Raw genomic sequence first — 23,078 nt, 5'->3', positions numbered from 1 at the left:
GGTGACCAACCCTTGATGCCACCAATCATATGCCGCTCCCTCTAAATGCATCGTAGCGAATCTAATGACTTCTGTCTCAGACATGGGCTTAAATGTTAGGTAGGTGTCTAGCTTGTGAATCCAAGCTCTCGTGGATGTCTTACTGCTGCCATCAAAAGTAGGGAGAGATAGTTTGTTCATGGCATGCTTCAAATCCCTACTCTATGCTCTAAGTCTCCTGTCTTGTTGCGGTCTCTTTGTCTCCCTTTTTTTAGTCAAGTTTTGAACAAAGGACAAATTCTACTTAACTAGATCAGGGAATAAATCTCATTCATCGTACATTGCCATAACATTATCTGGCAGTAAGGTTGGTGTCACAGGTGGTGCTACCTCTTCCTCTGCATTAAAAACGGGCATCAAAGGCCTGTCAGTGTTCCGTGTGGGGGCCCGAGCAGCTCAGGGTGATCCTGCCACATTACCACCTCCATTGTGATGACTCGGGGCTGCCTTATGAGGCGGAGCTAACTACTGCATAGCACCTGTAAGCAACTTAAGTGCAGTAGCTATATTGTTCTGTCCATCTCTAATTGCCCTCAAGGTTTCCCTCACTTCTTGTTCTTGTTCATTCTCATTACAAGCTATTCGGATGTCCTGTACCTGTTCACCCTATTCAATCTGTTCAACCTGTTCAATCTGCTCAACCTGTTCACTTGTCCCAAAAGTTAATTCCTCATCAACTGAATAACTATCCTCAATGTCAATCTAATCTAAAGATTTTGCCTGTTTAGGTTGGAAGTGACTAAATTTATAAGGTTTCCTCCTCATGCCTAACTATCATTTTTTCGGATTAACCTAGCCTGCTATGTGATAATTTTTCCCACAGGTTGGCAGGAAATATGGCTCTGATACCACTGTAAGATTCCCCTCTTTAATTGATATAGTAAATCAAAATGTGTTTAATGGAATTTAACAAATAGTTTGAATTCATCTTGGTATAAAAGCTTGACTTCCCACAATACAACAGATATGGCAACGTTTTCAAGATAATGGCACAGTGGTGTTCAAGAATTGATAACACTAATGAATATCAACACTAAATTGTGTATCACACTATGATTATTAAACAGCATACATGCAATGAAAGCCAAAATAGTTTAGACGCTATAGTCTCAACACGTTATATAATAAGATAATGACTCTACAATAGTGCACCTGAATACTATAGATAATGATTTCTCCTCCCCCGTGCTCCTATTTGACAGTCTGTACTGGACGGTGGCTATGAGAACCTTTCTTTCAAGTTGGGATGTACAGTTAACTCTAGTTGTCGTAAGGGAACTACTCCTTCACAGACACCCCGACACCTTGGATAGTTGTGCCCAACCTCTCAACCAATTTGTGGCCCCTGAATATAGTTTCCTAGTCCACTACATACCCGTTATTAACAGTTGTCGAGCGACGTGATGCAACAATGGTGTCACCCGCGACTGACTGAGGCTCAATGCAGCTTGCAAACGTTATCACGTGCCCTCCCCAATGTGTCCATCTTGGAAGAAGCAACCTACTGTTGCCGCTAGAAAGTTTGATCACTAACCCATATTGCAATAACAGTGCGTCTACTCCCAATGCATCCTTACTCCTATGATAATCCTGTTATTAGTTGTGTCTTGCTCCAGTAGTGGTTATTGTTTTGTCCTTGACGTCTTGTTACTCAAACTAACTGCTTGCTAACTATTGCTATCAACTGCTTTATGGAAATAACTAACAAGATTGCCTTCCAAACTTCAAAATGTTTTAAGAAATTAGCAGACTTACTTCTAAAGATGGCATCAACTAAACTCTCTTTCTCTTATCAACTTCTTCCTGATTCTAAATACAACTTCCTATGAGATGCTAGGGCTACGTCCAACTCTTCCACTATCTCAAGGGGTTTCATCCTCAAGAGTGACCAATCACATTCAAGCAACCTTTCCTCGTTTTCAAAACAATATTATATTTCATAGTGATAATTCCAAAGAAGATGCTTGCTTTTATAACCTCGAAAGTGAGGGAAGGTGCGAACAACTAAGCAATGTGGGATAAAACCCTATTTTGTCTTTTACGCCTTAAGTTATTTTTGTCATAAAGTGATTTTTAAATGATAAAGTACTTTATAAATCAACTTAATAGAATAAAGTGACTTAACCTTAGGAGTTCCCACTTAAATATCTTCCCCACTGAAACCAATTATATCTCTGTGACTAACTGGCATCCTTAAAACAAATGTCGTTAGCCTATCTGGATGGAAGATAAACCAACTAGGCACCATTAGGTCTAGTGCAAAGAAGGCGACATTACATGCACTTAAACGTCCACTTCACAAGCTCAAGCGTCCATCAACACTAGTCCATCCTTCATCGATGAGGAATAAAAACAACACCTCCCACACTATCACCAAGCCATTATTCCTTTTAAAATTTATCCATGAAGGGCATGAATTTTAAATAACAAACCTTAGCAATATAGTGTGATGTGTCCTCATGCAACTTAGAGGCTTGTATCACCACGACCAGCAATTTCAACACTAGCGGAAGAAATTTGAAAACTTCAAGCAACATATTCATTCTCAAACGCTAACCTTAGCCCGACTAAAAAATATTTCCTAGGACTAAAATGAACGGATTATTACAGTTCCAAGGTAACATTTCATTAATGGAATAATAAAAATATCGAACTCTAGTGAGGTGCATCAAATGCAAACTTGGGATTATAATAGTCGGCCCCACTCAAAAGTTAATAAAATCCCATCCTTAATAGTTGCATCTTATAACTTTCACTTTGAAAAGATCTACGAATAGATAATATCTACGATAATGGCATCCACAGATTAAAATTTCTTTATTGAAGAGGCAAATACGAACCATAGAGCTAATAAACCTTCCCAGTGAAATAAACTTTTGGATTGCATAGTCTTATTACAGCTGCAAGTAATTTCTAAGGCAGTACCCCCACCTAGCAGATTTCCCATTGAATACAAACTTCCCAAAATCTGATTATTTAATACTTCAAACTGCAAAATACCCCTTTTGGGAATTTGTCACTTTAATTCTAATTAAAACCTTTGATTATACCCTACAAGATGGCAAGTTCAATGCTCTGATACCACTATAACATCCCTCTTGGATATTCACCCAAATTTATCTCAAAAGCAAATTTTAGAACACAACAGATAGCTCATGCAAATAAACCAGCAAAAAGCTCATATGAATACTTTAGAGTACGTGATTGCATTATACACCAGATATAAATAAAAAACACATATCCAATCTTAATACAATAACAATAGTCAGATTGGAAGAACTATAAAATGCACTTGTAACTCTAGATGTGAATTCTGATGTAAATTCGCCACAACTGATGAATTGGGATTATGTCCAATCCACCCAAGATGTCTGAAGGGTTAGCATCCTCAAGTTCAAAAAACTGAAAGCCAAGGCTTCCACAACGAAAAGTCTGAAAACAATCTCAAAATCCAAGCATGCCTACAAATGAGCTCCTCTCCCTTCTTTAAGCCCGAACAAGTGACTTTGCACCTTCCCCCTTTTCTCTTTTGTCTTCTTCCCCTCTTGTCACCTTTTGATCTCCTTTTTAATATTGAAATGTCTTAATGATAATTTGCCTTAAGTCCAAATTAATTCCCATTTGGTTCTTACTCTTTTTGGAAGATCTGGCAACCTGTAAGCCCATTAAGATTTGTCCATTTTTTGTCATTTGTTCCTTGAACCTTTAGATTTTATGTTCAACCAATCTTTTGGAGAGCCCATAAGAAACATGTGATTTAGCTCATTCCCTCCTTCAAATAGCCAGCAAATCTAATTGCAACTATTTGCAAATATCATCAACCTCATCTAAGATTAAGGACATAATGGTTTGTATACAAGCCCTCACATTGTCTGGATGATGTTTCTTGATTCCAATTAAGAAGCATTGGAGCATTTGAAGAATTATTCTTTCACATTTGAGATCTAGCATACTGATAAACAATTTGGTTCTTGTAGTGCCTCTCCCATTTGACTTCTGTAATTCATCCGGATGGATGTAACCTTGTTGATCTTTCATTGTGATGGATTGTGATTGGGACCGTGGGTGGTCTACAGTGTACACCATTGAGGTGATTGGAATTATGTTCTGTATCAATTGCTTTGATTATGCTTATGGCTGATTATGAGATTATGGTGTGATTTATGGTTCACTGAGGTTTGTGCCAGTGGTTACCAAGATCGATGTGGTATTATGATGTTGTTTCGAGATTACCCTGAGATGTGTGCAGAGATTGCAGTTTGTACTATTACCATGCTACAGTGGACTAGGTTCCTATAGCAGTGGTTAGTCATGTTTATGACTGTGTTCACTTATGTGTTTTAAGTGCCTTTTTAATGTTGTGTAAACTACCATTATTAAATGCTTAACTAATTAGAAATGGATTGTCCATGTTGGATTCATTGGTTATGTGTTGCGGATATTTACTTTGCTATATTTTGATCCGAGAGATATTTGTTACTTATGTTTTACATTTGAGATGACTTGAGGGTCGGAGATGACTTGAGGGTCGGATGTTATACTTTGATTTCAGTATCGTAGATATTAGACCACTGTTGTTCAGTTGATCATATTGCATAATGATGCCATTTTGAGATGACAGTGTGTTTTATGATGATATATGATTATTCGGTATTTGGACATATCTCTATTTATGTTATGTGATGGATTTAATGCTCTATGGTTATTTACTTCATTCTTGCTTCATTACGCTATATGCGAACGTGAGTGATATAAATAGATTATTTCAGTATAATTGAATAAATGGTTAAATCAAGTTATTTAATGCATTTATTGCTTCAGCTATGTTGTTATATGCAATTGCACTTGATCATGTTGTTTAGTGTGCAGGATTTATATCCCTAGCAGTGGCACAGGGAATTAGTGATTCAGCCATTCATATTTTATCAATGTCGTCCCTATATGGCCGACCTATCCTTATTTTAATTTTTTAATTAATCCTTTCGGTGATTATTAAATCCAAACTCATCTGCATTATGTGATTAGACCAATGAGTGTGTTTGTGCATTTAGAGGTTCGCATTGTCGCAAAAGTTATTAAGGAAAATTATGTGTTTTTCAGTTTTCAGGCTTTTAATTGATTTATTTTAATTTCTGGCAGCTTTGCCATAGATGAATTCCTATTACTAGGAATAGCCTGTTTTCGTTTGGGTCGATTCAGGGTTTAACTAGTTGGCTAGTCATTTTCCCTAATTGATTTTTCACTTGAAAAGTGAATAAGCACCAAAAAGGAATTTAATTCCTCACTTCTCACTTTTGAATTATAAAGTTGGAGAGTAAAACCCAAAATCCTCTTCATGAGGATTTATTGTTTTGTTCGTTGTGGGAGCTATGAGCGTGGGATCGTCGCGAAGTTGGGCTCGTTGGATCCAGCTCGGGGAGACCTTCGATTGCTGCAATTTTCAACTACTTCTGCAGACTTTTTATTTTATGGTTCAAATTCCTATTTTGCCCTTTTGGCTGTGAGGTAGGGCTCTCCCGTTTTATTGTTTCTACTCCGTTTCAACTTCTGTTTTGGTAGCCATTTGTTAGGAGGTTGAGAACTAGTGTTCCCCTCCGTTTTTGTATGCTAGCTCTACCCGGTTGGGCAGGTATGAGCATTTCCTTGTTTTTCAAGTTAAGGGTTTGGGGTTTTGCACCGTTATGCTGGTCATTTATGCATACGGTGTCCAAACTCAATTATTTTTGAATTTTTTAGGTTTTTGTACCCAAAAGCCAAATGGGTTTTAATTTCGAAGTTTTTGAGTTTTGAGGTTTTTTCACCTCGGTTTGTGTGCCACCCAGTTTTCTCAAATTTTCTTAGCACGATGTTGGTCGTGGACTTGGATTATCTATAGGATGTCAGTCAGACCATTGTTTCATTTTTATATTTGCATTGGTATGTGTGTCGAATCCGTACTCCCAACTTTGTATTCGGTTGAGGGATTTTATACCTATTGTTATGGTCTCTTTTGGACCTTTGTTCTTGTTTCGTGGACACTAGGATTTGTGTAGAATCCAATCCCGGATTGAGGCCAGTTGAGTGAGTTCATGATGTTTGGTCTTGTTGCATCATTGGGGTTCGCGTAGAATCCATACTCCCGGATTAAGGCCGGTTGAGTGATTTCATGATGTATGGTTTTATTGTTCTTTGGGATTCATGTAGAATCTGTCCTCCCGAGTTTGTTTTCGGTTGAGTGATATTTTTCTTGTGTTCTCATCCAATCCTTGTGTTATGATCTTTGTGATGGTGGTGCGCCACACACGAGTACATGCGCGTACATTTGTCGAGTGACTTGCGAGTCCTAACTTTCCATGGCATTTCTGGAAGCTATGATCATTTGGGGTTGGATTGGAAATTTGCATGCCTACGGGCACTCATCATTGGATGGGCATGGGTAGGGTAGGGTAGCATATAGAGGGGGCTTCTACCTCGTAGCCTAGTGATCATTGTGTCCATAGGGTTAGCGAAGGAAGTTTTAAGTAAGTGATAACTAAATAAAATGTGTGAGTAGTAATAAATAACTTAAGATAATAAAATGGTTTAGGATGTGCTCCTTCCATTGGAAAGTTTGAGCTACCAATACTAGCTTGGGCTTGTCGATGCCAAGCGACTCTCCATGATGTTAGCCCCTACTTAGTAGCCTATTGAGAGTCTGACCAAGACCTGTAGTTTATGCATTGTTTATGTTCTTGGTTTCAGTCATCATACTGTCTGGCATAAGTGTTAGCCATGGACGTTGTGCTTTATGTGTGTTTGTGGTTGGATCTTTATCTCCATCAACACGACGGGAGTGGACCTATGGGTTCCATGTGGTTGGGAGGTATAGCTACCCATACCACTGCTAGGGACTGGTGTACAGAGACGGTCTTTTATCCTAGTGCGATCGTTGCTGGATGTTTTCACTTGATGCTTCGGGTTCTGGAGTATGCTTTCTTGTGATTTATGCTTTCATTGGAATGCTTGGATATCATGTTTAGATGATGCTATTTTATTTGAAGCATTCCTATATTGTGATGTTTAGCATATGATTAGATGATGTGAATTGCTTTGTTGGTGTATCTATTGCTTATTGGTTTAGCATGTTAGATTTCCTATTTCTATGATGTTTGGCATATGATAGATGATGTGGTTGATTTATTGGATTATCTAATACTTTACTTTTAGCATGTTAGATTTCCTTACTCTTATGTTGTAGCACGTTTTAGTGGTGATGTCCTCATAAGAAAGCACCGACAATTTGGTCGGTAGTTTGGGATGTTACGTGTGGGGGATGGCTAGGATCCATGATGGTCTTATGATGCTATTGACAGCTGGGAGGAACCGCGTACTTAGTTCGGTTGTTCAGTAATTGCAAAGTTATTTCTGTACGTTGCGATGTTGCTTCTGTACACTGCGATGTTTCATTCAATACGTCCTTTTTATTGCTATGGTTTAGATGGATAGGTGTTCCTCTTTCTTGTTCATGGCATCTTGTTGTTTATGCACTCGAGTGTTTGCTCCTTGATCTATGTGGATCTGATACTCCCCGGTGTGGAGGTTTGATTTCCCGTTTCATTACTTGTTTTGGCCCTTAGAGTAATTCTTTCTTTCTCAGGGCGACCATGCATCAGCATTGGTCAATACTTTAAAGTATCGCACGTCCATAAGAAAAGAATCGTGCGAAACTGAAAAGTATCGCATGCCCTTGTAAACTCTATCGTGCAACACTCTATTGTATCGCTCGCCTCTTGGAGAAAGGTCGTACAATACTAGTAAAGTATCGCACACCTTCTTGAGAAGTGTCACCCAAACCCTGATTGTATTGCACGCCTTCATTAGAAAGGTCGTACGATACTAGAAAGTATCGTATTGTGCTGATTTAAAGTATCGCCTGGGTTTTGGAGAAACCTGTCCAGGCGGACAGCATGCACTTTTTGTTTTGTTCAGAAGTTTTTCGGAGGTGTTTTGGTTACCCTTTATGGTGTTCTCGAATACCTTGGAATTGCATTTCGAAATCGGTATGTTATCAAATTTGTATCGTTTGTGTTCCTTCGTGGTTTGTCGTTTATGTTTGGTAGTGGCGTTTGGAGATTCGTTGATTGCTCGAATTGTTGGTGAGGTCTTCCATTGCGATCTTTGTGATCCCTATATGATGTTGACATGTGCATTCATACTTGTAAAAAATATATCTTGGCTTGAATTGAATCCTTGTTCCAGGGATCTCCGGGCGGGGCATTACAGTTCTTGTCATAGTTTCAAAATCTTAGCCCTTTGACCAAAATTAGTGGCTTCCATATCATGTAACCTATGTGAGCTCTCCATATCATGTAACCTATGTAACTGGCTCAAATTCTTGGCATGTACCCTATCATGTAACTTATCATGATGATTCATTTCCTTCCTTGGAAACATCCTACATGCTCTCACATTGAGTAAGACCATCATTATCAGATTGTTTCTCAATCACCACTTCCAAAACACCAATATAGAGATTAATATATACCTTACTGCTATCAATAGTTGAATCCATCTCTCCATAAGCACTTTTGGTACTTTGTTAGGAGCAAGTTGCAGAAATCCTAACTTCTTCATCGCTGGTCCAAACTTCTTTAAATAACTTATCTTCCTTACTAACCCCACAACTGTGATTAGATGTCCAAAATTCTTGGCATGTAAAACAAATTTACTCCCTTCTCAATTGGTTCTGACTCCTTTTGGAAGATCCAACAACCTATAAGCCCATTAAGATTAGTCCATTTTCAGTCTTTTGTTCCTTGAACCTTTCAATTTTATGTTCAACCAATCTTTTGGAGAACCCATAAGCAATAGGTGATATAGCTTATTCCTTCTTTCAAATAGCCAGCAAGTCTAATTGCAACTATTTGCAGATATCATCAACCTCATCTAAGATTAGGGACATAATGGTTTGCATACAATCCGTCACATTGTTTAGATGATGCTTCTTGATTTCAGTTAAGCATTGAAACATTTGAAGAATCACTCTTTCACGTTTGAGATCCAGCATAATGATAAACAATCTGGTTCTTGTCATAGTTTCAAAAATCTTAGCCCTCTTACCAAAATTAGTGGCAACCATAGCATGTAACCAATGTAGGCTCTCCACAATCACTTGTAGAGCCATTTTCAATATGTCATCATAATAGGTTGCTACAAGTGTTGTTATTCTTATAAGCTCATTTAAACAAGCAACCACTGCAAGTCTGAGCTCTTATAAGGAGGTCTAAAACCTGCAACTCTTCTTAGATCTGCCATTGTCTTAATTTTGCTTATGGTTATATGAAGTTTGATTCTGCTGTTATAACCCTTGCCAAATCTGGTTTTTAGTATGTAGCTCTGTTTGTAGTTAGCTGATAGAAATGTTTTGTCAAACAATTTGTTTGAATTGAATGATATAAATAATTTATTCAGTGCTCAGAATGTAGAGTTTCGTTTGCAGCTTGATGCAGAGAGCCCATGAATTTGTATCAGTTCTTAAAGATGGTGACTTACAGAATTTGGCAATAATCAAATTGAACTCCAGGCAGTTCCTCACAACAATGAGGAGTAAACGGAACCCAAATGTACTAACAAATAACAAGTTATAGCATAGACATTTCGTCAAACATATCATGTGTGATTTGATTGAGAGTTACAGAATTTGGCAATAATCAAATTGAACTCCAGGCAGTTCCTCACAACAATGAGGAGTAAACGGAACCCAAATGTACTAACAAATAACAAGTTATAGCATAGACATTTCGTCAAACATATCATGTGTGATTTGATTGAGAGTTTCAGACTAATAGCTTAAGTAAATCTCGGGCTACAAACTTAATTTTGTTTGGTTGCTTAGTGCAATCAATGAGCTTGGACAATGATATTCCATGTTTTCAGTGTACAGAAGTTAATAAATGAGTGCAGCTCAAAAACTTAGAACTCGGATACCAATTCTCTCCCGGAACCATCAGATGCTGATGCTGATGCGTTTTGGTGTGCTTGTGCTTTTGGATGCTGCCGAGATGCACCTCCACAAGCATCCACAGGCCCGGAATGAGCTTCCTAGGCACATCCAGGAACCATTCGGATGCATAGGAGAGCATCTGCAGGCCCAGATGCCTTTCCAATGCCCAAAATGCCTTAAAAGTTGATGAGAATGTGGATTTTTTTGAGAATCCTTATGATTCTGAATGACTGAATCTGAATAGTGAATCTTGAGTCTTGACTGCTGATTGATCAATATTGAGTCATGAACTAAGTTTTGATTTTATAATTCAAATTGCATTGGAATCTTGAACTTGAGTAATTTGCTAATTACTTATTTCAATTTGTATATTTGTGTTTGTACAGTTTGAAGTTGAACCGTCAATGGTGAAGTATCATCATATTATGGAATGGTTTATTTTTGTATATTGCTTGCATATATACATACATACATATACATACATATATATATATATAAAGAAAATCCGCGCATCGCATCAGCATCGGCATCGGCAACGGCAACTTAGATTTAGAACATTAAGATCTGACCTGTACCAGATGGCACTTGTTGCTCAGCATTTTTAAATTGCTGCTATTAATCAGATTACACATTGCCAAACACACAGTTATAAATGTGATGTTTCAGACCTACCAGTTTCTCAGACCCTTGATATTCTCTTCATTCCAAATGATAAACAGTAGTTCTATCAATATACTTGTAAATGACTAAGTAATTGGCTGCGGTTGTTTTTCCTCCAGAATTGGTTTGATACCTTTTACAGCTGCTGCAGGGCCTGAACCAATCTATTTTTGTACAACGTGATGAATATCAGTGACACCTAATCTTCAAACATCATCATCATGGCACTTCAACTTGCCAGCACAGTAGGATATGAGGTTCTGTAAGGTTCTTCTTGCCTTAACTATGATCATAACAGCGCAACTTGTGTATCCACAGTAGGATGATTATCAAGTCAGCCACACTTCTGTATCGGCAATGATTGAAAAACCCCTCATGTAGAGATTCCATCGCATGTTAGTGCATCCAGGAGGACAGAAGTCCACTCATGCATTTAACAAGAATAACCATGCTCAGATTGGTTCCCACGCCCAGCAATATCTCAACTCGTGATGAAGACAATGATTCCTTGGCATATATGGAAATGGAATAGTTTCACGAAGTACCATTACAATGTCTCATATATTCCTTGGCTGACAGCAATGTATGTCTTCCAACACTTTGTTTGAGTATGGTTATGCCTACCATATGTGAATTTTGGTTCACAATAGTCTTCTCATAAGAAACTTGGCGCAAATATCTCTCTGCAACTAAAGATCTGAACACTCCAAGACCCACTTCACACAGAAGCCAACCTCAACAAAATGTTTCCTGCCAATAAAAATTGATGCCAAATACATACAAATCAACCACCAACAGTCCCATAAATATTTGCTAAACTGTTTGAGGAAATAAATCAGCTCTTAATTTGTCAATATTCACCTCTTAAATCTCATTCCGATAGGGTTTATTATGAGTTATTTCAAATGTATTAATTTGATATAGAATTACGCTACAGCCGATAAATATGAACTAATCTCATTGAAGAGTCACCATTTTTAATTCAACCCGATTCTCAAACAAGCGGATATGATATATTTTAGGCCTCGTTTAGAAATAGTCACATATAACTCTTAGACCTTGATAGCTCCTATTTTCACTAAGATTAATTTTCAATTTTTATGGTGAAAATAAAACGGGTATAGAGGAGTTAAGGTTTATATGTTTTTGTTTTTCATCTGCAGAGGAAACCCTAGCATGTTTTACACTAATCTAATTATTTCATTGTTGTCCCAAGTGTGAATTTTGGTGCCCTAGGGTTTTATTTTTATCCTACATTGCAAAAAATCTTCATAAAATCAGAAGTCTAGGCCCTAACCCTAGGTTTTAAAGCTAAGCGGGTTTTCATTTATCTTTTACATTGTCTTCTACGATGTTACGACAAGGGTTAGCGGAGTATCGTGATGAAGAGTTTTAATTGTCCCGATCTTATAATAAAGTGTTGTATCGTAGTCTCGTGGATGAGAAAGTTGGTCTTCCCGATCTTACGGTTTCCTTTGTATCATATGATCATATGGCAGTTTGATTAGCTTTATTTTGGGCGATCTCTGATATTACAACAAAGGAGGTAATCATGGCATCGAGGAAAATGAAAAAAGGTATTATGATGTTACGAAGCAAGGAGTATCATTGGATCGTGAAGGAAATATTAGGATGCTGCAATGCTACGGGATACCTATGGTCGTAAGATCATAAGGTGGTAAAAGACAAGCAAAAGTAATAATACACTGTCAAACAAGCGATAGGTGTCCATCTTTGATTGATTAAATTGTGAAGCGTACACCGGTTGGATGCTTAGTCGGATCAGTAGGACCAAAAAAGAATTTTATACTATTTTTGTGTGGCATATGGTGGTCTCCGACCTTACGATAAACAGTTCATCGTAAGATCTCAGGGCAATAAAAAATGTATTCCAATGTTACAAGTAAGTTGTGATCATAAGATCGCAATTAAAAAATGCAAAGCCCGCAATCCTACGATAGAGAGGGTTAACAGTTTATCGTAATATCATAGAAGCTTGAAAGCTAACCGGAGATGTTATGAAGTGACAAAAGTGACCGTGATCGTAAGATCGTATGCTGAAAAAGGTCAAGGTAAGATGCTACACCAGTTTAAAGATAAGTTGTTTGCTGAGAGATTGTAGAAGAAGAAAAGCTCAGCATCAGCGCCACAACAACTAAGGAATCATAAGGTCGTAAAGAGTTTGGCAAGGGTTTCCGATTGTTTGTTAAGGGTTTTTCAAAAGGGCTTCATAAAATCGGAGAGCAATTTTTTCTTTGATAAGATATTATGAAAAATCATTTCCTTTAGTAACGATCGTAAGATCATAGACCCTATTTTGACATAAAATGTGCTAGTCACTTTTTTGAGCTGGAAACGACAATGAACTTCTCGACTAATCAGATTTGAATATGGTACAAAAGGTATATCGCTGCATAGTAATGGCGACGCTCCTCAGAGGTGACAAAATGAGCTGATATTACGTTTCAAAGCATGCTAAAAACAATGCAAAGATCAAAACATCGATTCGTATACATTGAGTTATAAAAACTTTCCTATTTGATAAATATAGTTCACCGTTTGCAGAGAAAGAGAATTTAGGCAATTACAGAGCTTTCAGTGTATAGAGACAATTGTTTTTAGAACTTGAGATTGATTTCCATACTGTATTTGCTAGCATATTGTGAAGATGTCTAATAAAGAGGTGGAAGAAATTCAAGCATCAGACATGGGAGTTGTAGAGACTTCAACTTCTAAAGGTGAGAAAACACGACAAAGGAAACCTAATAGGTTTGTTGAGGAATGGATTAAGCTTTTTCCGGGTTGCTCTAATGCTAATGCGACAAATGACCATGCCCAATTCGACCCATATGCTCTTTGCAGAGATGTTGTGTGCCCTAGTGTCACTGGTTCTAAGCTTTTCAAGTACTTCTACTATAACAGGTAGAAGAAGATTCTCGTGTATAACCCATGGAAGAAGAATTTAGCCAAATTGATATTTCTAGAGGTTTTTGTGGATGTGGATTTGGTCAAGGCCCTTTTCTGTTGCTACAATCCGGCCACCAAATCATTCCATAGAAATGATGGAACTATTCTGTGTACACTTGACCGTGAATCTTTCATTGAGGCTTTTGGACTGGATGAAGCAATGGGCCAACCTGTGGATTTAAAAGATTTGCAGAGGAAGTTTGAAGCGAATACCAAGGCCTATACTTGGAAATCTACACTACAGCATATTCCCATTGATTTGAAGAATGTGGGTGATTACCCTAAAAAATTAGAAAAAATGATGCCACTGGACAAATTTAAAAATTACTTTGTAAAAACAGTCTATGGTGTCCACAAGGTGGTTGGCAAAGATGGAGCTGATACAGTTTTTGGAGCTGAATTTATAATTGCCAAAGATGTGCAAGACCCCTACCATGGGGGGGAGTATGATTATGTTGAACACATTTTACAGGTGATGAAAGAAAATATTGCCAGGTTTCAGAGTGGGGAATTAAAAGATTTCAAGTTCCATCACTATTCACAGCTAATGCACCTGATCCTCTACAAGAATGTGGGGTATGTGAGCTCTGATTTCATTGACCACACATTTGATGCAAATGGAGTTCTACCAGTTTAATTGTGGACACGGTTATGGAATAGTGATTATCATTTTTCTTATTCTATCTCATTTTTCAATAATTTTAGTGTTGTAATAATGAAAATGCTAGATCCAGGTTACTTTAGGGCACCTGAGATTTTAAAAATCCTTTTGAGACCTGCCCTGCTTCCTGAGGGTAAAAGATTGGATCATAATTGGGGTGATATTTTCTTCTTCCCAACCTTTTCTTTGATGAGAGTTTATGGTTGTCCTCAACCACCCCATATATTACAAAAATGTATCCCTCTGAGATTGGGTATAATTGAGTTCATATGGCAGTTGTTTATGGTCAATAAGGAGTATCTAGGCCCCAAAGTGCATAAAGGCACTTTCTTGTGTAGATGTTTTAGGGTGGGCGATTTTACAATTAGGAAAGAGGCCCTTGACCAAATCCATACTTTCCTCCACCACTACAATTTGTCAACCAGCCCTTATAGAATGTATGATCCCAACAACTGGATGAGGGTCACCCTCAAAGAAATGAGAAATTATATACTGCCTAGCACTAAGGAATTGCCCCATGAGGATGTCATTCCAAACATAGTTGTAGAGGGTGATGCAGCTAATAGGCTAGCAAAGCTAGATGATGTTTTGAGGGTGGAGAGAGAATTGAAGAGAGCAAATCCCCAATTTATGGGATTTTATATGGATATCCCCTATCCTCAGAGGATTAGGAAGATGGTCACAGACCATGCTAAGATTATGGCCAAGATGCCAGAGGGACCAATGGGAGAGGAGGATAGGGTATGCCCAGACAGCCCTGAACCTGATGTAACTTTAGAAATAGAAGAAGAAGTTGATGTCCCTCAAGCATCATGGGTGACAAAGGGAAATAAGACACAGAAGGTTGTCCATATCCCTGCTGAAATAAAACAGAGGACATTGCAAATTCTACCTAGCAATAGTCAATATTTTGCAAATTTAAGGCAAAATTACCTCCAAGACAGAATAAATGCAGCTGAGGGTACACTCACTGACTTAGAACTAGCAGCAGCTAGGTTGGATGATAGACCATCCAGGCCCAACAATTCCTTGAGGATGATGAATTCATCAAGTCCATTGAGTTCAAAAGTTTTCTGTACAAAATAAAAGAGTGAGCTTGTATTGAAGATGAAGCCAGGAGAGTCAAATGAGCAGAAGATGGAACTAGTGGAGAAACTACAGGCCTATGATCCTGAGAGTGAAGTCATGACTCTAGAGGAGGTGAGAGATCTTGTTCAGAGGAGTGGCGTGTTATTGGTGCCTAGATGGAATTTGGAACAAGCTTTCATGCTTGATCAAATAAGGAGATAGGAAAATGTCATTTCATGTGAGGCATTTGGTGCAGATGGATTACAGAGAGGAACTGGTTTCAACATTGATACCAAATCTCTAGCAATTTGGAGTATGGCTCCTTCATCCAACAAGCCAAAATTAATGGATGTATAGAGCACAGAACAAGGTAACATGATTGTGTAGACTCTGCACAAAGATTTCTAAGGCATTGAAACATTTTTCATTGTCCACAATGAACTTCTTACCAATTCTATATATATACCTTTGTCTTTGAGTTTTTGTCTCCTTTCTTAAATATCTATAATCTTGAGATTGAAATGAACAAGTTTCATTCAGTTTAATGCAGTTCATAAAAATTGTATATCTCTTATTGATTGTTGTTGATTCAAAGAATCAGATAACCATTCTCTGTAATTGATAAGGTTTAGGTTTTATAAATATGGTAAGAATGAAATTCAGAGCTCATTGTTGACAAATTTAATTACAAGTTAATTAAATAGGTCCAAGATGGCTGATTATTGACTCTATATATCCATGGATAAGACATTGATCATATCAGAGAGCAAGAACAAGTTGATGATTCACCTGAGTGCAAGAAATACATAACAAATAAAATCAATTTATCATTTTTTATGTACTAAGAACTAAAAGTGTTGGTCATTACTTATTTGCATCTACTTTTTCGGATATAGTTAGCTACTACATCCAGGAAGTATATCAGCAAATCATAGAAGAACATTGACCATTTCTGTTATAGGGGATAGTCTTGCAGAGAAGAGCATAATTGGAAAACTCATCAAAGGCAAAAACTTGCCAAGCCCCCCAAAAGTTTAATCGGGAAAAACTCAGCGATTTAAAAAAAAAACTCGGGAACCTAAAAAACTGCTGAAATTTAATTAAAAATACATTTATTTTGCAAAATTTAATGAGAAGATGCATCTAATAAGTTAATTAAAGACAATACAAAAGAAACAAGCATAGTTTAGATATATATAAATCCATAGTGCGTACAAAATTGCATTCTCATGTGGAATGCTCATGGCAAGAAGCAAAATAGTAAATAGTTTCAATTTGTCAAACTAGAAATAAATACTAAAAGTCTAACTACATCAATACAATCACATCTTCCTCTTTCCACTTGCACTAGCAGGAAAGCAAGGGGGTCTAGTCCTAGAAGAAGTGCCCCGCACTGGGATAGGCGTGAGCTATGTGACTGTGAACTCTACGGCTGTGCCCCATCGCTCGACATCCCTACTGACTGGCTCGGCATCCTGGAAGAGGATGCATCTCCTCCTAATGGTAATGCCTAATCCTCTAAGCTTGAATCATCATCGTCCTCGTCCTCGTCCTCATCCTCAATGTCATCCATTGTGAACTGAAAATCAATGTCAGCCTCCCCCTCCATGGCCTGCCTCTCCAAATCAGCGATCTCATCTGGTGTAAACAATGGACTTAGCTCCTATGCTGTCCAATCAGAATAAGGATCTATCTCATCTAGATCAAGTGGACTAGGTAGTTCTCAGATCTGTGCCTTTTTTATGTGCAATTTAAAATTATAGTGCACATAAACAAGGTCATTAAGCCATTTTTGAGTCATTCTATTTCTTTTCTTTGTGTGGATGGACTCAAATAAGCTCCAATTGCACTCACAATGGGATGAGCTACAAGGTTGGGATAGGACTTTGAGAACAAATTTCCTTAAATTGGGGGTATTGCCACCCCAACTTGCCCACCAAGAATCTGCAAAACAAAATATAAAAAGTTATAAAGCAATAAAAAAAGATAATCAGAAGCACAACTTATCAATTAGCAGAAGTTTTAAAGATTGTTGACACTTTACCTAGTGCTTGAGTAGATCTTGCTCTCTTTGCTAGCATAGAAGAGAACAAAGGACCTCTCGATTCCACATAGACTTGTTGTTCGGTCACAAAAAGGTCTCTCTCCGCTTCACTAGATATCATTCTCTCAATGCATTTAGAGAGACTTTCCATGACCTCTCCATTAGGATCTGAGTAGGAATCATCAGCCCTAAAACAAATAGAAAATGATATCAAGTCTTACTACACAACCTTTAAAAGTAAAGTAAAATAAAGTCTTAGTAAAATCCCAACTTCAAGGACAATCATAGTACTTGAATTTGGGGTTGAGGAAGTAGCTTGCTGCATGAATGGGTTGGTGGAGCATATTGTTCCACCTCCTATCAATTATTTCCCAAATGGGGTCAAATCTGAGACTGTCCCCATGATAGTAACTTCTAACAGTCCCTTTCGCCCTATCCATGGCCTCATAAAGACCTCCCATTGGGGATTGCTGCCCATCACATACACGGAAGACTAGAACCAGGGGCAGAGACATCTACATTTGAAATTTGAAAAATACAAATTAGTTAATAACATAGTAAGTTATGAATTAATAATGAAACTTGAATAAACTAAAAATATAATGTTTTGATTCTTGAAGTTAGCTCCACAATCTCCTTAGCCTTTGCGAAAAAACTATCATCAAAGACTATTCGTGCCACAGCCTCTCCTTTGGGCTTCTTTGAGTAAGAAGAAGCAACCCAATCAGCACACACAAACATTTGTTTCAAAGCCAATATGTGGTCAAGAATACTTTGCAATGTCAAGAAGACTGTTGCAAACCTTGTCATAGCAGGTCTCATCAAATCTTTGCCTTTAGTGGCCTTTCTCATCAAACTGAGAACCCATGGGTGATTATAGATATATTTCATGACTCACCTAGCATCTTCCACAACTGGACTCACCCAATCAAATTTTACTATGTCCTCCAAAACAAGGTCAAGGACATGTGCTGCACAAGGTGACCAAAAAAGTGTGGGATGCCTCTCTTGGAGGATTCTACCTAAAAGATTAGCAAAGAATCAATAATTAGTTACAAACTTTCCATATTTAGTATTTACAAATTACATCAAATCTAAATTGAATAATACCATAGCATTACATTCATGATTCATATTGATTTGAATATAAAAAATTAAATTTACCTGCTGCTGCATTATCTATGATTATTTGCACCACATTCGCTATTCCCACCTCCATGACAACATTCTCCAACATTAAAGCCAATGTGGCTGCATTTTTCACATTGTTGGAGGCGTCAACAGATTTCCAAAACACCACATCATCTTTGCAAGCAACCAAGAAATTAATGATGGTTCTACTTCTTCCATTTGTCCACCCATTAAATAAAATGGTGCAGTCATACTTCTTCCACTCTTTCTTTTGGTCTTCTATCAATACTGTTGCCCTACCAACCGCTTTATCAAGCAACCTAAAAAATTTAGGTGTAATATTAAATGAAGTGTTAATAAAAAATAGAAAATAAGTTATAACAATTAAGATTTAAAATGTAACAATGAACTAAAGTGAATCACAATTATTTACAATAACTAAATAATAAAATACTAACCTTCCACTCATATCCTTGCGATTAGGCGGCTTTTACCCTTTGCCCGATATTGTCATTGCATTCACCATATTGACCCAATAGGGACTATCAATATTCATTAGGATATTGTTGAAAAACCATAAATCAGATGTTGCAATATCAATTTGCTCATGCACCTCCTTGAACCATGCAGTGCCCTCTAATGATGGTTGTGCTCCAGGTGTGTTCCTAAGCACAAAATAACCCCCTATCCCTAATGAGGTTGGGGATGAAGAAGTAGGAGATACAAAAGAAGTGGAACCGGTAAAAGAGATATTTTTTTTGCGGATCCGTAGGCCACGAAGAGATCCTGGTATGTCATCAAGTGCTTCTTCTTCTTCTTGCATATCAAAAGGAGCTCCTTCAGATTCAGCTATGGCTGCCCTCATAGCTAATTTTGCCCTCTCCTTGTTCAATTTTTTCTCTTCAGCAGCTACAAGTAGGGCATTGATGAATCTTTTTTCTTCATCAGTTAGCTTGAGACAAGGATTTGAGTCATGTTTCTTTATGCCTGCAAGGTGGTATTTGAGGCGGTTTATGCCTCCAGAAATAATTCTCTCACATGAAATGCATATCACCTTCCCAACATCATTTGAAGCTTCATAGGCATACCGCCATGTCTTATCTCTTGCATTTTTAGGCCAAGTGCCTATATATCCAGATGGGCATGGTGTTTGTGGCCACTCTTCTCGCGGGTTTGTCATTTTTTTTAATAGTTGACCGCTGTCCTACACATAAATGTATAGAAAAATGAATAAACAAAGTTAGAACTTAGAAGCTAGGGTTTCAAATGATTCAAACTTCAAACTTCAAAGTTCAAACATAGAGTTAAACTCAAAATGATTTTAAATGATTTAAAAACATTTACAAACAACAACAAAAACAAAAGAACATTTGTTATAAAACTATAAAAGCTTAAAAAGTTTTCAAACTATGATAAAATGAACATACCTGGAAAGAAATTTGTCTTCTAAAACCGGTTAGAATCCTCTCAAATCCACTCAAATCCACCTTGAATCACTAACAATCAGCCAAGAATGCCTCCAAACCTTCTTCTCTCCACACCTCAAGGCTCTAGACAATGCAAATACAAGAAAGAATGAGGAAAAAAAACACTTTCTGCCTTTTTAACCCGTCATAGGCTGTGGGCCAATAAAACACCAGTAAACCGCGAGTTTTTATAAAAAACTTGCCGAGTTTTTGCAGGGTAATCGCCAACCATTCGGCAATTTTTTGAGAGTCGGCCGAGTTTTTAATTGGCGAGTTAATTGGTTAAAAACTAGCCTGGCTGGAAAACTCGCCGAGTACTAGGCGAGTTTTCCATCCTTGGAGAAGAGTATCAAGTTAATAAGATCAATCCCTAAGGTTTGCCCGCCTTGGCCCTGCAAAGCCTAAAGTGAAGTGAATCCTAATGACTCTATTAATGTTGGCCCAGAACTAAGATTTAGCCCTGTTGAATATAGGATTTAGCTCATCCTTAGGCTTGTCCTTGTCTTATGCTTCTTGGTATTATGTTTAAAACCACCTGATATGTTCCTTACCAATAAGAACTCCAACACACCCAATTTGGTATGTTCTTCAACTTCAAATATATCTCCAGTATATAATATATTTGATAAAACCCAGATGAGTTGGCAAAATCTCCTCTCAATGTATATTGCAGAAATATATTAAAGATAGTTAATATTTCCAAAAACAATCAGCATGACTTATTACATGAAATCACTCTATTAGTCATGACAATATTATCTTGGGCAATGTAGTATGCTTGCCACCTTCAGTAGCATCTTCAAAAAACAATACAGTTAAAAAAACTTTCGCCCAACTCCAATAATCTCCACTACAATTAAATAGAGATACCATGCACTAACCTTGGAATCCAAACTATGAATCAGACCCACTGAAAACACCAGAAAGCAACCATAATATATTCTCAAATATTCTTATTTCCAGACAAATACAATCCTTAAACATGAAAATACCCTGATTCTGTTACTCATGAAACAGGCTGGCAGGAAAACCAGCTTTGATTCCACTGTAATATCACCCTAGAATGTTCTTTTCAGATTTTACCACAGAAATTCAAATAAATAATTTGCATGCAATTGTTTTCAATTTATCCAGCACATCATACAGAAAATTATAGAACATAAAACTGAAATAGAGATTTTGCAGTGAGATATGCAAATTGCCTTTAAATCTTTAGAAGAGCAACAACAAAAAATTAAATCATATCCATAGAGCTTATAATCAGATAGGATAACCAGAAATATGGATTTGAGTCCACTGCCTCCAAGCTCGAGGGTTTTTGTCCTCAAACATGCTGAAAGCCAAAGCTTCCCAAAATTCTCCAAGAGATAAACATAACCAAAAGCATATACCAAGCATAATGAGAATGAGCCTCTCAATGCTCTTTTATGGGACAACCTTGTGACTCTTCACTTTCCCTTCTACCTATCTCTTCATATTATTTCTTGTATCTTTGTTTCTCTCATTAACTTAAAATGACTTTATTAATCTTTCACTGGGCTCCATAAAAGTCATTTTAATACTTCATTAAATAGTTAAACTAAGTTGTCATTTAACTTTATATAATTTGACAACTTAATATTTAATTATTTAATTGACTACTAATGTCCCAAAATAAGGGACATTACATGTAGCTGCCTACCTAGTAAAGATCATACTATTTCAAAATCAACTTGTTGCAATTAGGGTAAAGGTGGAGAATGAATAGGGTGCCCATAGCCCAAATCAATTCTCTCCATCTTGAGATGGGTATTTGTGCTCATTGGAAGCTCCCCACTTTTGAGAAGCTTTTGGATGATTTCATCAAAGATTATACCTAAAACTATTTTAGCCCAAATAGAAGATTGTTGGGACCAAGACCTCTTTGGGAAGTTAAAGAATGTAGCAAGAAAAGACCAAATGAGGATCAGAAAGGAAAGGACTCAAATTCTCCCAACGAGAGAAGAAAGTTTAGAGTCACATCATGTACTAGATGCGACAGGACTAACCAGAATATTTGTTAAGCTCTAACAAAGGAAAAGGTAAAAAGCAATCTGAAACAATTTGCAAGGAGTGTTAAGGTTTCAGCAATGGATGAGCTTCCATCTAACCTTGAGATTGTTTTTTGGTGTCATGTTGATGCAAAGGACTTAGGTTACTTAGATTTCTTCCCCAAATCTCGCTCATTTTTTACGTCTTCAAGGCACCATCCTATAGTAAGTCTTTCCCAACCTATTGAGAGGTCTCCTTCTCCCTGATTAGTGTCTTGAGTTCACCTCCTAGGGACCCAAAAGATGAACAACTAATCTCCTTCTCCTGAGAGTTCCCAACTTCCGACTCCAAGTTAACCCTTCCTAAGGGCCTCTTGCAACCTACTCTTTGCAAATAAGGATCATCACTCCAAAAACACCTTAGATGGGTTGTGGATGTGCTTCACAGTCCTAACCTTCCAAATTGGTTACTCCAAAGCCTTTGATTTGACTCATGACACCTTGAACTCAGTGCTTGTCAATCCGACCTATTAGAAGACCTAGTAGACTTAGTACTCCCTTTCCTCCTTTTTGGGCACAACTCAAAATATCGCCGAACAAAGGTACAAACTAAACTTAGTTTTGGATACCCTTTTGGACACAATGTAAAACTTCACACTTATGTATCTAGGTTTTCCCATTGATCAAGACAACCACAAAATCCTTAAATTAGGCTTCCTAGGTATAAATGAGGCCTCATTGCTAGAATCATTCACCAGTCCGCTTTCCCAATGCAACCAGCATGTGGAACATGTCTATAAGGGCTTAAGGGGTCACTTTAAACAATTACAACACACCCAACAATCCACCTTCTTGTTCTACAAGACAATTTTCTTACAAACTAGCTTGCCACATCCTTATGTCAAGCCTAGGCCATCAAGACAACAATAGAAGATCTAATGCTTTCTCCTCCAACTTGATACATGTTATAGTAGAAAGGAAAGCCTAATATTTCCCAGGAATGGGCCACATCCCATATTGAAACGTCAGATATAATAACATTTGAATCCAAAATACTATGGCTTGTGAGGGT

General features: G+C 37.5%; 2 protein-coding genes across 2 annotated transcripts in view; both read right to left on the bottom strand.

The window, feature by feature from the left end:
* LOC149552659 (arginine biosynthesis protein ArgJ family) overlaps positions 1–23,078 on the bottom strand; it is a 283,088-nt gene that overhangs the window by 248,753 nt on the left and 11,257 nt on the right. The window lies entirely within an intron of this gene.
* Positions 18,524–19,703, bottom strand: LOC149552660 (uncharacterized). The gene is made up of 2 exons (XM_089789546.1): positions 18,990–19,703; positions 18,524–18,851 (listed from the first exon to the last, which is right to left on the bottom strand). Exons 1-2 carry the CDS (start codon positions 18,998–19,000, stop codon positions 18,524–18,526), a joined length of 339 nt encoding a protein of 112 aa, XP_089645672.1. The 5' UTR covers positions 19,001–19,703.

This window comes from Cupressus sempervirens, chromosome 6 (genome assembly GCF_028749045.1).
Source record: "Cupressus sempervirens isolate cs-2001-9-10 chromosome 6, ASM2874904v1, whole genome shotgun sequence".
NCBI classification, from domain to species: Eukaryota; Viridiplantae; Streptophyta; class Pinopsida; order Cupressales; family Cupressaceae; genus Cupressus; species Cupressus sempervirens.
This window is presented reverse-complemented; position numbering and strand designations above follow the sequence as displayed.